The sequence below is a fragment of the Neofelis nebulosa genome, chromosome 13 (genome assembly GCF_028018385.1).
Source record: "Neofelis nebulosa isolate mNeoNeb1 chromosome 13, mNeoNeb1.pri, whole genome shotgun sequence".
NCBI classification, from domain to species: Eukaryota; Metazoa; Chordata; class Mammalia; order Carnivora; family Felidae; genus Neofelis; species Neofelis nebulosa.
Window position 1 is genome coordinate 51,517,089 of NC_080794.1, and position 16,929 is coordinate 51,534,017.

A 16,929-nucleotide genomic window follows, 5' to 3' on the forward strand; every position below is an offset into this window, starting at 1 on the left:
TTGGCCAATGAAACAATAACCAATATGTCACAAGCAAAGGCATAAAAGGCCCTTGTGCCCTGATATTTGCTCACTTTCTCTCTCTTGTCATAGGAAACTCTTCTGCGACCACGTAAAGAAGCCTGGCTGGCCTACTAGAAGATGAGACTGCATGGAACAGACACAAGTCCCCCCAGCTGATGCCCCAAGGCAGCCAGGCCCCAGCTCATCCACCAGAAGACCGCAGCTTCAGGAGCGACTCCAGCCAAGACCAGAAGAACTGCTCAGCTAAGCCCAGCCCAAAGTGCTGACCTATGGAATTGTCAGCAAATAAAATCATTGATGTTTTAAGCTATGACACTTTGGCGTGATCTGTGCTGCAGGTGACCAGGGCAGGTTCCAGACCAGCATGACAGAATCTCAACGTTAGAGAGGGCTCTTTAGGTTCACCTGTTCCAACCCCTTATTAGTACGTACATTCCTTCTGCATTCTGTTTACTGAGCACCTGCTCTGTGCGGGATAACTTCCAGATGCAGCAATAATAAAACCACAGTTAGTAGTTACCGAACAATTCATATATTCCTGGAATTACTCTAGATGTATTAAATAGATCAGTGATCATTAGTCTGGGATCTGCACACCATTGGGCACTCTTAGGAAAGGCAGTTTTGAGGACAGCAGTTTCTAGATCCTCACCTACCATGGTATTCTTTCCTCAGAATTCATTCTCCTGAAACATGCCTGAGTTCTGGCTGTATTCCTTTCCCTCCCTCCTCATCACATCATCCTTTCTCTGCACAAAATTGAACGCATGCCTCTCACCCATCCTGGCTTGTACTATGGAGACTTGTCCTAAGGGTAAATAGTAGGCATCAAACAAGAAATGATTTGAAACCTTGGTGCCGGTGTTGAGAAAGCGAATGACCAATGGCTGGGCATCTAAACCTTTCACCAGCAGAGAAGTTTCCAATACTTTGCTTTCAGCAAGGATTAAATAATAACCTAATCCAGTTGTCAGCTGGGAGAGTATTAAAAATCATTTTCAATGACTGATCACTATATGACTTCGGACATGTAACTCCATAGTACACAAAGTACTGAATAGTATAAGAAAACTTCATCCATTCCTGCCTCTCTTTATGCGGAATGAAGTATTTCAGGGTTAGCATCTATGTAAAAAGTAGGAATAGATTTGGTGCTGAATTCTATTACTAAGCAAATTCATACAAGGGTATATGAAGTAAACTACAAATCTACTTCAATAAAAATACATTTCCAATGAAATGTTCTCCGTATGGTTATTATCAAAATTGATAATATCATCATGGAGTTTTGATTCTTTATACCCGTTTTCTAGATCTCATTAATTATGTAATATTGGTAACTCAACACAAAAACAATTAAAACCTAGAAACTTATGGAATAAGGAAATTTTAAAATCCTTAATTAAAATCTTTATACACATTATTTTTACGGAGAAGTATGAACAAAAACAACTGTAATAAAGTGGGATAAAATCTTGTGGTGGGAGTGTCTTGACGATAAAAGTTCAAGGAGAAAAAGGAACAATATACAATTTCCAACAGTTTTTTTTTTTAAGTGTATTTATTTGTGTGGAAAGAGACAGAGAAGCATGAGTGGTGTAGGGGCAGAGACAGAGGGAGAGAGAGAGAGAATCTCAAGCAGGCTCTGTGTTGCTAGTTCAGAGCCTGATGCAGGGCTATCTAGCAAGATATCTCGCTATCTATCTGGCAAGCTCTAGGAAGCCCTGTTCCAGGGCTAGAGTTCCAGCATATCACAAAGAACAGAGATATCACAAAGAGCAGAGACCAAGATATCACAAAGAGCAGAGACAATAGGGTTAAGCCCCTCTCTTTCCATCTGGGTCTAGTGAGCCTTCAAAACTGTCCTTTTAAGGGGCACTTGGGTGGCTCGGTCCATGAAGCATCCAACTTCGGGTCAGGTTACGATCTCAGGGTTTGTAAGTTCAAACCCCGCATCAGGATCTCTGCTGTCACTGCAGAGCTTGCTTCGGATCCTCTGTCCTCCTTTCTCTCTGCTCCTCCCCTGCTCACGTTCTCTCTTTCTCTCCCCAAAATGAAATGAACATTTTTTTAAAAACTGCCCTTTTGAAAGCTCAGACAGAGAAGGTTGGGGGATTGTTGGGGCCACCTCAAAGCAGCGAGTCTGGATTAATTCCTGAACAAGTAAAGGCCATTCAAAACCAGTGTGCTTGAGGAACCATTAGAATAACTCAGGGCTTGGTCTTGAGCCATCAGGATTGGTGCTTTCCAGGGTAAGTCAAAGCTGCAGAGGCCCTGGGATGAAGTTCCAGGTATACTGGCACTAACAAAGAGCCAGGATGAAGATTCACAGCTTGGGAGGAAGTGGAAGGCAAGTAATACATGGGTGCACTTAAGTCCAGCTCACGTGAATAACGAGCACCCCAGGAAAACGAGGCAGCGCAAGGCCGGGGGTGAGGGCAGGGCAGCAGGAAGGCTGAGAGAGAAAGACACTGGCCCTCTGGCCTCCCGGCTTCCGGGATGGGCTCTGTTTATTTCAGGGCCCTCCAGGGGATTTCGTCAGGAGTGGGGACAGCTACTCTGATATCCTCTTTTCAGACAGATCTTGCCAAGGGAGCGGGAGAGCAGGTGCTGGGCTCACCTCTGCTTTGCACATGTATGCAAGCAGCCCATGAACCTGGACACTGTGTGGTTCTCACACAGGCAAGAGAGCTTAGCCTCCCTCCATGAGGCCAGGGTGCAGAATGCCCAACACACACATGGTTGCATAGAAAACGCAGACCATGTCCATATGACAAGGGGGTCTGAGCCTGATTCTATATTTGTGGGTTCAGCAAGCATATCTCATCTATGAATTTCATTTCCAGAGAGTAATGAGATCCTTTTGGAATACTTGTGACAGAAGGGAGGGACAGAGCAGGACAGAGTTCAGAAGAACCGGCTCTAAGGCCTTGCTACTCAAAGTGGTGACACCATCTGGGATCACATTAGAGGTACTGAATCAGAATCTTCATTTGAGCAGGTTTCCCAGGGAACCATCTGCTCCTTAAGGTCCGGGCAGTGCTGCTCTAAGGCTCCGGGGTCCAGCTGAGGGGTAACATTGAGCCCACCACAGTCCTCTGTCCTTGGCTCTACAGTGTGGTGGGGAGGTGCCTGGCTCCTAGGCCACGTGGGGCAGGACCTGCCTGCCAGGGCTACAGAAGGCCAGCTCCCTAGGAGCTGCGGGAGCTATGACTGCTGTTCAGGAAGGACCTTAGCAACAACCACCATGGAAGGCTGAAGGGAAATTCCTTGGCAAGGCTGGCTCCCAGATGGCGAAGGTTTTCTTGAAGACAAATGTGGAAGGCTCGGGATCAGGCTGGACGCGGCCTCTGCCACGCCCTTGTTTCAGGACTTTTCAGGCTTCTCAGCTGTGTTCTCTCTCAAACGGTTGCAGTAGGGACTGTCATTCCAGACAGATGGTGAGGATGACAGAAGAGCGTAGAAGAGCCAGTGAGCAACAACATTCTGGCCTGCCGCAGGCGCCCAGGCGAAGCTCTTGGCAGCTCGGTAGGGCTCTCGGACACTGCGTGCAGGTGCACACGAGGCTGTCCGTGCCCGCTCCGGGAAGGACGAGGGCAGTTGGGATCTGGGTCTCTAGCGGCTCTGAGTGAAGCCCGGAGGGTGTGTCTCAGTCTGCCTTGTTGGCCCTGAAGGGGAAGGATGTCTCCTGAACCAACTCCCTTGCTTTGTTTCCCCGATTCAGCCTAAGGCCTAACAGAACCTGCAGCTCAAGGCACACTTCTCTAGCATGCTCCTGAACACAGGCAGAGTTGTCTTTGGAGCAAAACAGGCTTGGAGACTGCCCAGGCGGCTTCCGAACTGCAGCAGGTGGGAGCAAAGCAGCTGGGACACAGACACACTTGTTCCCCATTTGTTGAGCAGCTGTCGCACGCCAAATTCCAAGGAGAAGGGAGGAGGCGAATGGCCCGTGACTCCCATTGTCTGCAAGGGCGGCGAGCGCATCTGTACGTGTGCAACACTTGCCGCAAGCCCGTAAACGTGGGCAAGGTCTCGGAGCCTCGGAGCCGGGGAAAGCCCCGGCTCTGTTGACAGGGCAGGCAGATACCGAGGATGAAGGCACCTCTCGGGCTCCACAGAGACCATGCGGAGCACAGTGGGAGCGGCACGAGCTGTGAAGGAGAAAGGTGTGGCCACGGGCCTTGCTCTGTCTCCGGAGCCCAGTGTGCCAAGTGTCTCTGTGCACCTCTCGGGATCTCTTTTGGCCTGGAGGCTGACCTCCAGGCCCTGCCCTCTGGCTTCGGGTCGTGAGACCAAAGCAAAGCAGCAGGGGAGGAGGGAGGGAGAAGGAAGGGCTGAGGAATGCATAGTCCTGGCTCCCTCCCTGTGGCCTCCTGGTTTGGCACCGCCTGGGTCCCTCTTCCGCGGCTCCTGTTGGTGACCCTTCTCCCACAGCTACAGCTCTTGAAAGTTCTGGAACCGTCCTCCCCTTGTCTCCTAACTCTGTGCTGCAAACAGCGTCCTGCAGGCTGGTCCCTGAGTGCACCCCCTCTCTCCCTGGTCCCCTTAGCCCTGCCCACATTTCGGCCTCAGCGGAGAGGCCCTCTGGAAGCAGGGCTCGGTTTCCCTGTTTGAGTGTCCCCTTAGACCGCGGCCACCAAATCTGACACTTCCCAGCTTTGTAACCTTGCGCTTACGCGTAACCATAACCACAAGTTATCATACGCACAGGACACTTACGAGACTCAGAATGTGTTAAAGTTTTTGTTGTTGTCGTTGAACTTAATCCTCATAATAATCCTAAGAGCCTGGCACCCTACTGCATTCCCATTACTTAGATGGGAAAGGTGAGGTAGAGCGGGTAAGTCATCAGCTGGTAAGTGAAGAGTTGCCATCTGAACCAGAGCCAGCCTAATTCCAGAGCCCAGCTATCACCCACATCATCTCTGGGAGCTACAGCGTCCGCACCCGTTTCGGGAATCCAGAAGGGGGTGCAGCCCAGAGGGTGTTTCAGAGGAAATGTACAGGATCTGGTGGAAATGTGACTTTGAGGCTTGGTGAGAGGTGGGGACTGAAGAGGGAAAGCAGGCAGCCTTCATAGAAAGAGAAGAATCAGCGTTCCCAGAACTGGAATCATTAAGAGAGAAAACGCAGAGCAAGAAGGGGCTGAGGACACATTCCGGGCATCAGGGATGCCAACAGGAAAGGAGATGGAAGGAAGTGAACACTCAGACCAGGCGGAGCCTTCCTAAACCCACCTGCCGGCCAGGCACAGCGCCAGTACTGTGAATAATAACACTCACAACAGTGTGCTGAGGAAGGCAGTGTCTGCCCCATTTCATTTCGCAGATGAGGAAACTGAAGCTCAGGGCAGTTCAGGAATACATCTAAAACCGGTCTTCTGTGGCAGAGCCGGGATCAAACCCAGGTTCATCTGACTCCATAGCCCCTTCTGGGAGAATGAGAGGAGTAAGGGCCACCCCCCCCCCCCAGAAACCGCGGGAGGAAGGGACATGAGAAAAAGAGGAATTTAAATGTGGTCACAGTTGATTTTAGCAGAGTCTCAGGGAGACACAGCTCCTCACTCGCTGTACTCACCAGTCACAGGTAAATAATCCCTGACTCATGATGCATTTTTCAAACAAGGTTATACTTTGCCCAGCGTCTTCCGCCTGTCTGTGGTTTGGTAGTGCTCCCATTCCAGACATGACCTTATCTATCCGCTTACCTCTGGATTTCCTCTTGCTAAACACAGACTGCCAGATGATGGTCAGGGTGAAGAGTAGGACGCTGAGAATCCCCACACAGCACACGAGCACGGCGTATATGTAGATATCTGAGGGCAAGGACACAGCAGAGCATTGTCAGGACGAGCCAGGTCAGAGGAGATGCACCAAGTAGGATAAACTTCGTACGTTACCAAAAATCAACTCAAAATGAACCACAAGCCTAAACAGAAAATATGAACTAGAAAACTTTGGGGAAGAACACAGAGGAGAAAAATCTTTGGGATCTAGGACTAAGCAGAGAATTTTTAGACTTGACATGGAGAACATTATCTATATAAGGAAAACGTGATAAATTTGATTTCATCAAAATTAAAAACTTTTGCCCTATAAACACCCATATGAGGAGGATGAAAAGACAAAACTACAGACAGGGAGGAAATATTTGCAAACTGTACAACCAACAAAGGATTATTAGTATGTAGACGATAAAGAACTCTCAGAACTCAACAACAAAAAATAAACAAACAATCCTACTAGAAAACGAGCAGAAATGTACAGAGACATTTCACCAAAGAGAATATATGGTGGTAAATAACTTCATGAGAAGACGTTCAACTTCCTTCGCCATTAGACAAATGCAAATTTAAATCGCAGCGAACTATCTCGCACACCTATCAGAACGACTAAAATAAAAAGCAGTGACAATACCCAATGCTAGCAAGGATATGAATAAACTGGGTCACTCAACAATATTGCTGGTGAGAATGTGAAGTGGTACAGCCACCCTGGAAAATAGTTTGGCAGTTTCTTAAAAGATACATCTACAAATGCCCTTCACCTCAGCAATTGCACTCTGGGAAAATGAAAACTTAAGTTCACACAAGAACCTGGACATGTATGTTTATAGCAGCTTTATTTACAATAGCCCAAAACTGGAAACTGCCCAGATGTCCCCCAGTGGGTGAATGGTTCAACAAACTGGAGTCTATCCACTCCCCGCGCCCCCCCCCCCAGCTACTACTCAGTGATAAAGTAACAAACTATTGACACATCTAGCAATCTGGAACCTCCAAAGAATTATGCTGAGTGAGGGAAAAAAATCCCAAAAGGTTACATACGGTGTGATTGTATTTATATAATATTCTTTATTTTTTTTAATTTTTTTTAACATTTATTTATTTTTGAGACAGAGAGAGACAGAGCATGAATGGGGGAGGGTCAGAGAGAGGGAGACACAGAATCTGAAACAGGCTCCAGGCTCTGAGCTGTCAGCACAGAGCCCGACGCGGGGCTCAAACTCACGGACCGCAAGATCATGACCTGAGGTGAAGTCGGCCGCTTAACCGACTGAGCCACCCAGGCACCCCTATATAATATTCTTGAAATGACAAAATTATAGAAATGGAGAACAGATTAGTGATTGCCAGAGGTTAAGGAGGGAGTAGTTGATGGGAAGCTATCAGCTGACGGGAGTTGAAGGGTTTGGCTATAAGAAACCCTTGTGGGGATGGAAATTTCTGTATCTTGGCTGTATCAATGTCAATATCCTGGTTGCCATATTGTACTGTAGTTTTGCAAGATGTTATAATCGGGAGAAATTGGGTTAAGGGTACAAACTGATACAAGGGATCTCTATCACTTCTTAGAAATACATATTAACCTACAATTAACTCAAGATAATTTTTCTGAAGTTAAACCATGATCATATATGTCTCGGTCAATCCGCTATAACAAAACACAATAGACTGGGTGGCTTAGAAATAAACATTTACTTCTCACAAGAGCAAGGCGCTGGTAGAATTGGTATCTGGTAAGAACTCTTCCTAGTTTGGAGATGTTTTCTCTTAATAGCCTCACATGGCAGAGGACAAAGAGAGAGCAAGCAGGCTCTTACGGGGGTCTCTTCTTATAAGGGCACTAATCCTATTGGTGAGGGCTCCACTCTCATGATGTAATCACTTCCCACAGGCCCCACCTCCTAACACCATCATATTAGGAGCTAGGATTTCAACACATGAATTTGGGGGAACACCAATATTGAGCCCATAACAACATTCATCCGTTTCTTAAACTCTAGTAATCAACTTTAACACCAGTCTGATTGAGAAAATGCCAACTGCTCAGAAAGTGAAAGGTGGGGGAGAGCACCTGGGTGGTTCAGTCGGTTAAGGGTCCAACTCTTGATTTGGGCTCAGGTCATGATCTCGGGTTCAAGCCCCACTTTGGGCTCTGTGCTGAGAGTGCAGAGCCTGCTTGGGATTCTTTTATTCCCCCTCTCTCAGCCTCTCCCCAACTTGTACTGTCTCTGTCTCTCTCTCTCAAAATAAATAAATCAACTAAAAAATTTTTTAAAAAAGAAAGTAAAAGAGAATCTGAAAGCATTCCTTTAATCTTCTATGTAGCAAAAAGCTACAGATGTTTGAATTTAGCAACAATATTTCTCTGCTGACAAATTTCTTTAGCCAACAGACATTTACAATGTAGCTACCAGCCACGTTCAGCACTCTCCTAAGTGTAAGAAATAGAACAATGGAGATTTAAAAGCCTCATCAAGAAATCAGAGAGCTGCATGGTATTTGCACCAATAGGAGAGTGCGCCTAGTACTCGAAACACACAGAAAGAACTCAGCCAACCTGAGGAGGCCACAAGGAGCTTCAAAGAGGGCTGGAGCTCTGTGCTGAGTCCTATCTAAAATAACACAGAAGGGGCGCCTGGGTGGCCCAGTCGATTAAGTGTCTAACTCAGTTTCAGCTCAGGTCATGATCTCACAGTTTGTGAGATCGAGCCCCGTGTCAGGCTCTTCGTTAACAGTGCAGAGCCTGCTTGGGATTCTCTCTCTCTCCGCCTCTCTGCCCTTCCCCAACTTGTGTGCACACTCTCTCTCTCTCTCAAAATAAATAAATAAACATTAAAAGGTAAATAAATGAAATAGCATAGAAAATGCAAAATACATAGAAAGAATAAAAATACAGGGAGAGAGTGACAAAATTTTATCATATCAATGTAAGTGGCTTAACAGTACCTTATCATTGGCTACTCAAAATGTTTCTGTTTCCTTTCACAAGTGACTGTGATGGGGATTCACAAACCAAAACCCTGATGTACCTCTCATATTAGGTTTTTAAGATTAAGTTCCTAGAAGTGGAATTTCTGGGTCAACAGGAAAGTACCTCTGTAAAGCCCCTGGCACTTGGAGAAGCAGTTAGGTAAGTGCCCAAAAGGCAGGCAAGCTGGGGGAGGTGGGGGGCTGGGCTCCACAGTGAGCTGGAGAGACGAGGAGGGAGAATGGGATGGAATCAGACATCTCAGGTTCCTTTCAGCTCTGTCCTTCCTGCCCCCCTTTACTCCCACCCCCCGCCCCCACCGCCCCGGGGAGTCCAGTCAGCACTTTTGCCCAAGCTAGCTTGAGTATGCTTCTGTTCATGGCAACTTAGAAGCCTGGACTAAAAGTACAATAAGTAGAAAACATAGTAGGGCTAGGCTGCAAAGTGAAAGGAACACCTGTCCTAATATTTAAGGGAGCAGGAAGGTGGGTAGGGTCAAGGAAGAGTCTCCTACAGAGGGAGACAGGAGCCAACCACAGAAGCAGAGGAAGACAGAAGTGAGAGCTCTAGAAGCCAAGAGAGGAGAGGTAAGAAAGATTCTTTAATAGCATCAAGTGCTGCTGGAAAACATCCATTGGGTTTTCCTACTAGGAAGCTACTGGAAAAGTCTTGGGGGGAAAGCCAATTCAGTAGGATGGTGGAGGCCGAGCCAGATTACGGGGGTCGATGAGTTCAGTGGTATGTGAGGATTCTGGGACAGAAGCAGAGGAAACCCTCTCCCACAACTAGAATCAAAACTGCCTTTGAAGTTTTGAGAGACACCTGTGTCTCAGATGCATGGGCTTTGCAGGTTCAAATGGTAGAGAACTCGGTTGAGTGGTTGGAGGTAGGGGCTTGGGTCTCCGTTTAAGCAATGAAGCTCTGAGAGCTGGAGCAGAGGTCACAGACCAGGATTCATGACAGGCCACAGGATGGGCCAGAACACAGAGAACATGTGGCCAGTCCTGGATTTGCATGCAGTTGAGCAAGCTGCTCGGGGATTCTGCCGCATAGCCATTTCTGGCACAAGAGGGTAGCAAATGATGTGGCCCCGTTGCCAGGCACGCAGACATGGGGCAGGTGGACACAGCATCTGCCTCGAGGGGATTTCCAAAGACGCAGGACCCTGGACCACAGAGGCAAGGGCAATTTAGCTTCAGTCTAGTTCTTGGTTGGAGAGACAAACTGTCATACTGAAGTGTCTGCACCACTGGAGCAGAGCAACGCCCTCCACGAACTCCCTCTTCATCGCAACCCTTTCCCTGGTTTTGAAACTGCAGGAATCAAGCAGGGACAAGGTCGTGGTGAGAATCTCCCCCAAGCATCCCCAGAAGCATACCGTAGACATCTGTGGCCCGTTCTGCCCCAGCAGGAGGCGAGGGGCTCCAAGAGGTCCACGCTCTGGTTTCAGATCACAGCCTCTACCACGTGGCACAAAGGGGGCTCTCCACAGGCAGCCGTAGCTGCAGAATCATCAAACATCTGGCCAGTCTGGAAGGCTCAGCTACACCACCCCGCACACAGGCCCCCTGGGCTGCGGACCCTGGCTGGCATGCATCAGCTGCCTGTGTGGGGGTCCCCACGGGCCTAGGATCAATCGTGCCTGCTCTCTGTTATGTTCCTGGAGCTACAGGAACCTTAAAAACTGTCACCTTGCAGGAGAAGAAAAGCTCAAAAAGAACACCTGAGTTTCCCTGGATCGGGCAGCCACCGGTACCCCAAGGTTCCAATTTTTTCCTCTGTTCCAAGCATTCCTTTTGCTGCATAAAGACAATCGCCCTGTTTTATCTACTCAAAACACTGAAACCATCTCCCGATGATTTTCTCTGCAAAGGTAAAACCCTGAGCCATTTCAGTCAGGGTCACAAAACACCTCCATCCAACACCACCTTTCCTCCTGGATGAGCCAGAGCAAAGCTGTGCCCTGCGGAACTGAGAGCAGCAACAATGTTTCAGCCAGCCATCCTTGGGCTGGAACGCCAGCCCAGTATCTTCTGACTTTCCCTTAACTTTTATGTAAACACTTCTCTAATTATAAACGTTGGCGCAAAGGTTTTAAAAAACTCAGACCGGGCCAAACAATGCTTGTCTGGAGGCTGAATCCAAGCGCTCAGATCCACATTCAACAAAACATCTGCACTTAACCAAATCTGGGATTAGCTTTTAAAACGCCACATATTACCTGCACGCTCAAAATAATTCTCAAAACCTTGTTATGTTCCTCAAATCCGTTTGCAGTTTTGTCTTTTGCCGCTGGACTTCCAAAGGCACCGATGTCATTTTTAGACGCCACTGCAAGCCACCATGCAGAAAATGTCTCCCTACCATCCCCAGCCCAGGCCTCCCCGAAGCAGATGGCAGGGCCGGCAGGCTGGAGTGACACTCACGCAGCGGGGAGGCCGAGACGGGGTGCACAGTGTACTTGTGCCAGCTCCCACCCTCCCAGAAAACCAAGCCACCGCAGGGCAGGCCGGGCAGAGAGGCCCCAGTGAAAGGCAGGCGGCACCTGTTGCCAGGCAACCCTGAGGCCTGCGGGGGTGTTGGGGGGGGGGGGCTGTGAAGCCCGGTGACCCCAGCATTCCTCAGCACAGCGAAGGGACCACCTCTCCCCAGACCGCCGACTCTAGAAAGTCGATGGCAGTCCTCCACTCTCCCAGGGAAAATGCAAATGCCAAGATCTCGGGTCTAGGCAGCAAACTGTATGCTTCTGCTATTTTTTTTTTTTTTTTAAATCCAGTTTGTAGTATCATCTTGCTTGGCGAGAAATACCTGAGCAATAGCCCTGAGGGATTTTAACTCACTCCAGCATCTCACCAAGAGGCCTGATGATACTGGTTTTGTGCTGTGGGCGCACAGCCAGCTGAGCCGAGCCCCGGGAGGATGGAGGTCCCCCCGCACTCTCTGCAGCAGCCCTTCCATCCAGGAACAAAAGGGCAAAGGCCTGGGCTCAGGCGCCAGGGAGTTTCATCTGTACCCCTGACCTCGCCAATGCTGTGGCTGGGTTAAAAAAGCAAAATGCAAGGCCGCTGCTGCCGAAATCACAGGGAAAGAACACTGGAAACAGCTGCTCTGAGGCATTTTACATAGTGAGGATTCCAATTATGCTTTTCTGAAGGGACCTCATTCTCTGTCTGTGTTGACAAGTAAGCCCACGTCGGGCTCCGGCTTTTGTGTAGAGTTAGGTCAAGAGTGACCCTGATTTCCATAGCTACATGTGAATTATAAAATACTATTAATCATACAAAGCGTTTTAGACACACTGATTACGCTGCAAGGCATGGTGGGACCAAATGCTGCAACCTTTCCCAACATATCAAGTTTTGTTTTTTGTGCCATGTTGTCTAAATATGGTCCTCAGACCACTTGTACTGGGGAAACACCCTGGGCCCCAATAAAGTACAAATGTTTTGCTCACTTCCTAAATGCAATAATCGGATTCTCGGTGGGGAGCCCAGAACCAGGGTTACTAACAACCCCCCAGGAGATCTTTATGGATCTGATGAGAAACAGGGCTCCCGTTGTTACAGCTGCCAGTGACCTACCTTAGGGATGCCCTGGATGTCTCCATACTTCTCCCCATCGTAGGGCCCAGGGCCCAGGTCATGGGGCAGCTCCGAGGAACATGGGGTAAATCAGTTGTTTACTACTTTGCTCCGTGTGGATTAAAGTTGCTTTCATCTCTTTGCTAACAAACAGGCATTCCCTGAATGAAAGGCTGAGTGAGAGAGCTGGGGATTATTTTGCCAGGAGAGGGTCATTAAATAAAAAGACAGCTACAAAGCCTGCCTAAGAAAAGGCAGGGAATGCAAAGAATCGCTGTTGGAGATCACACGATCTGAGAAAGAAAATGTTTGAAACCTAATGGCCTACCTGGGTGACACCTTCTAGTTTGCAAATAATGATCACAATTATGATTATATGTTTCCTAAGAGAGCAAGTGCCTCCATCCACTGCTTTTAACTGGCTATTGAAAGAGGTGGGTTTAGATCCAAGTGCCTGCTCCCTCATTGGGCAAAATCTCCTTCCATCACATCTATTAGTTAACTAAAGGTGATGGGAGGCCCCCAAGGCACACACATGTCCCTAGATCTGTTTGGCAAGGTGATTTATCATCAGTAAATGTCATGCCTTCACAAAATGTCACCTTTCACAATTTCCTGATCACCTTTTGACATTAATCAGTTTTTCACTGACCAAAGGCTCTGCCTAAGAACTCACAAAGTACATTCTTTCATTGCTTTTGGCCATAATCCTCATCTACTTTGTGATAATAATTTCTGTGAACCTTCCTTACTCCAGCTAAGGCAAGGTGTCTCAACCTCGGCATTCTTGACATTTGGGGCCAGATAATTCCTTGCTGTGGGAGCTGACCGGTGCATTGTTACAATGTTTAGCAGCCTCCCTGGCCTCTTCCCAACAGATGCCAGTAACATCAAAATTCTAGTCGTGGCAACCAAAAATGTATCCAGACATTGGCAAATAGGCCCTGGAGGGGCAAAATCACCTCCTGCTGAGAATCGCCACTCCAAGGTTCAAACCTGAGCGCATCAGAATCATCAGAGGTCTTATGAAAACCCCGATTGCTGGGCACCGCCCCTAGTGTTTCCGACCCTGTAAGTGAGGGTAAAGCCCAACAGTGTGCATTTGTATCAGGCTCCCAGGGAATGCTGATGCTGATGCTGCTGGTCTGGGACCAGCCAGGGCTGTATGCTGGGATCACCTGGAGAGCTTTAACCAAGTCCCAGCTCAATCAGAATCTCTAGAGATGCGGTTCAGGCATCAGTGCTTTTAAAGATCCCCAGGGGGCTCTGATGTGGGCTGAAAATCACTTGCTTAAGGTTTTCAGACTGTTTCCAGAATCCCCAACTCCATATGAAACCTGAGATAAACTCTGTCACAGTAGGTGCACATTTCATTTTTTTTTTTTAACGTTTATTTATTTTTGAGACAGAGAGAGACAGAGCATGAACAGGGGAGAGGCAGAGAGAGAGGGAGACACAGAATCTGAAACAGGCTCCAGGCTCTGAGCTGTCAGCACAGAGCCCGATGCGGGGCTCGAACCCATGGACCGTGAGATCATGACCTGAGCCGGAGTCGGACGCTTAACCGACTGAGCCACCCAGGTGCCCCTGCACATTTCATTTTTCACATTGCAGTAGGAATTCTGGAGCCAAAACAAAATGAACAAGCCCAAATTATACAGACTGGAGCTTTCACCTCTGCTCTTTCAAAACCCACGGGCTGATACCACCGGGCATTCCCACTCCACTCTTTAGTAAATTTAGGATAAGAAAACAACTGACATCACAGCACAACTAAGACTTCAGGCTCCTTTTGTTAGCTAAAGTGCAACAGGAAATTACTCAAGTAAGAGGGAGGAAAGGTATCAGCCGCAGGGAGAAGGGGAAGAGACAAAAGCAGGGAAGGAATGAGGTTTGTTTCGCAGAACTAACAAACAGGTCCAGCCAAGGAGACGCCCAGCTAGGTGTTTCCACCTGAGAGCCCCTTTCTAGATGTGTCTCTCCTGACACATCTAATGTGAGCCAATCTGAGCCAGACTGGAGCTGAGGACCTGCACAGAAGCCCCAGTGGCTGACCTGAAGTCACCTTTAGCTCTTCATGCTAACATCTCCTCCTATGGGGGGAGTTTTCTGCCATGTTTTGAACGTACAATGTATGCTTTAGCAGGTTGACACGGTAGGCCTGTCAACCTATACAAGGGCCTATACAAACTCCCCGTCCCCGCCCCCTAATGCACTGAATAAAAGCTTCCCGTACTAACCCCACAGGGAGACAGTGCTTTGAGAGCTACCTCCCTGTCTCCTTACTTGCCACAAGTAATAAAAAGTCCTTCGCTTTCAGTATTTCCTTGGGTTGTGTTCAATTTGGTGTACCCCAAGTGGTGACCCCCCCCAAGTTTGGTTACACTTTCCTCCCATTCTACTCCTTTCCTATTATCTAAACGCAAGGTGCATCTTATAATAAAGAAACATGCCAGGTCTACCTTCAAAAAATGCCCAGGTCTCTTTCTTTTTCTCAAAGGATGAATCTTCAGACACTTTGAGGGAAATCACTGTAAGGCAAAAAAGAAATGGGACAGCATGAAGTGCAGTACGCTATGGCCCCAGCCCACACGGTAACCCAAAATGATGCCATACGGTATGTAGGGCACTCACCTTTATGAAGTAATTTTTCCATTTGCAAAACCACATTTGATTATCACAACTCACACGTTAAAAAGAGGTGCAATGACTCAACAACAATGGAGGCACCAGTCGGGGGGAATCAGATTGCCCTTGTCTAAAATCCAATAAATGGCAAAGCTGGGACTCGGTATGGCAGAAGTCCACTTGCCCCACATACTAGCAAAATAAAGAGTTTCCCGGTAGGAATTCCAAGAACCGAAATCATTTTAGTGGACACCTTTCTGGTTTTTTTTTTTTTTTTAATTTTTTAAATGCTTATTTCTGAGAGAGAGAGAGAGAGAGAGAGAGAGAGAACGAGTGGGGAAGGGGCAGAGAGAGAGGGAGACACAGAATCCGAAGCAGGCATCAGGCTCTGAGGTGTCAGCACAGAGCCTAATGTGGGACTCGAACCCACGAACACTGAGATCATGACCTGAGCTGAAGCTGGACGCTTAGCTGACGGAGCCACCCAGGAGCCCCTAGCGGACATCTTTCTAAAGTATAGTTGGGATGAGCATGGGGTGATGGGGTGTTGTATGCAAGCCAATTTGACAATAAATTATATTCTAAAAAATTATTTAAAAAAAATATAAAGTATAGTGCACTTGCCTGGGTACCACTAGATAGAGGAGCCTGAAGTCATCTGATGACTCAGGGTCTGTGCTCTGAGCACCATTCCATGCGAGACAGTCACACACACACTTTGTCTGTCTCCCCTTTTCAGGGATTCTGTTTCCTCTGTACAGTTGTGGAATGGTGTTCAGTGACTGACTGACATCTCATTTACTGAGTGCCTACCATGTGCCAAGCATCTTGCTGCTCTTGTGGCTACATGTTATCATATTTAACTTAATTCCCCCTAGAGGGCCTGGAAGATAAATATCATTTCAAAATGATTTTGTACAGTTTTAGTCAGTGGGTGATCGCTGAACTTACTGCGCCTGCTTTCAGCAACCAGGGAAACAGAATTGAGCGGCACAGCGTAAATCCGTGAGTATTACACTAAAGAGGCTGCAGCTATGGAAAGGTTCCATGCATAACAGTAATATAATTATAGGATAAAATTATAAAAATTAACCTGACAAAAAAGCTCAAAACATCAACGAATGAGATTATTGTCTGATAGAACTTTCTGGAACGATGGAGATGTTTTATGCCCATTCTGTACATGTAGTAGCCGCTGGCCACCTGTGGATACTGAGAATGTGACATGTGGCTAGTCCACATGAGCCTGAGGAATTACGTTTTTAATTTAAATTTAAATTTGAGTTTAAAAAAATGTTTTTAAGTTTATTTGAGAGAAAGAACGAGAGCGTGCACTGAGCGGGGGAGGGGCAGAGGGTGAGGGAGAAAGAGAATCCCAAGCAGGTTCCAAAAAGCACTGTCAGCACAGAGCCTGACTTGGAGCTCCATTCTCACGAACTGTGAGATCATGACCTGAGCGAGATGAAGATTGGATGCTTAGCCAACTGAGCCACCCAGGTGCCCTTTAAATTTAAATTTAAATTTAAATTTAAATAGCCACCTGTGGTCAGTGGCTATCACACATCTAAGACCTGAATAGAAAGATAAAGGAGGTTGGATTGGAGATTGAATTAGTATGAGAGGCAAGGCTTATGGCAGAGATCCTCTGAAACTTTACCTCTATTTACTACTCCCCCCTCAAAAAAAACCTTTTGTATTATGTTGTCATGAATTTCAATCTGAATTTTCCATCTTTTTACTTCCCTAGGCCTTGTACTGGGTATATCCTATTGACCCATTTTGAAAATCACTGACCCCTTTCATCGGTGTCTAACCTGCTATTAAGCCCATATATTAATTCTTTTTTTTTTTTTTTTGAGACAGAGAGAGAGAGAAAGAGAGCACACTTGTGAGCAAGTGCAAAATGGGGAAGAGGTGGAGGGAGAGGGAGAAAGAGAATCTTA

The 16,929-nt window shown here is 47.4% G+C and overlaps 1 protein-coding gene across 1 annotated transcript in view; it reads right to left on the minus strand.

The window, feature by feature from the left end:
- VSTM4 (V-set and transmembrane domain containing 4) overlaps positions 1-16,929 on the minus strand; it is a 99,014-nt gene that overhangs the window by 52,050 nt on the left and 30,035 nt on the right. Inside the window, exons 3-4 of the mRNA XM_058696990.1 lie at positions 14,821-14,889; positions 5,732-5,839 (exon numbers count right to left, since the gene is read on the minus strand). Of these exons, the coding sequence (XP_058552973.1) occupies positions 5,732-5,839; positions 14,821-14,889 (177 nt within the window). The remainder of the gene's footprint in view (positions 1-5,731; positions 5,840-14,820; positions 14,890-16,929) is intronic.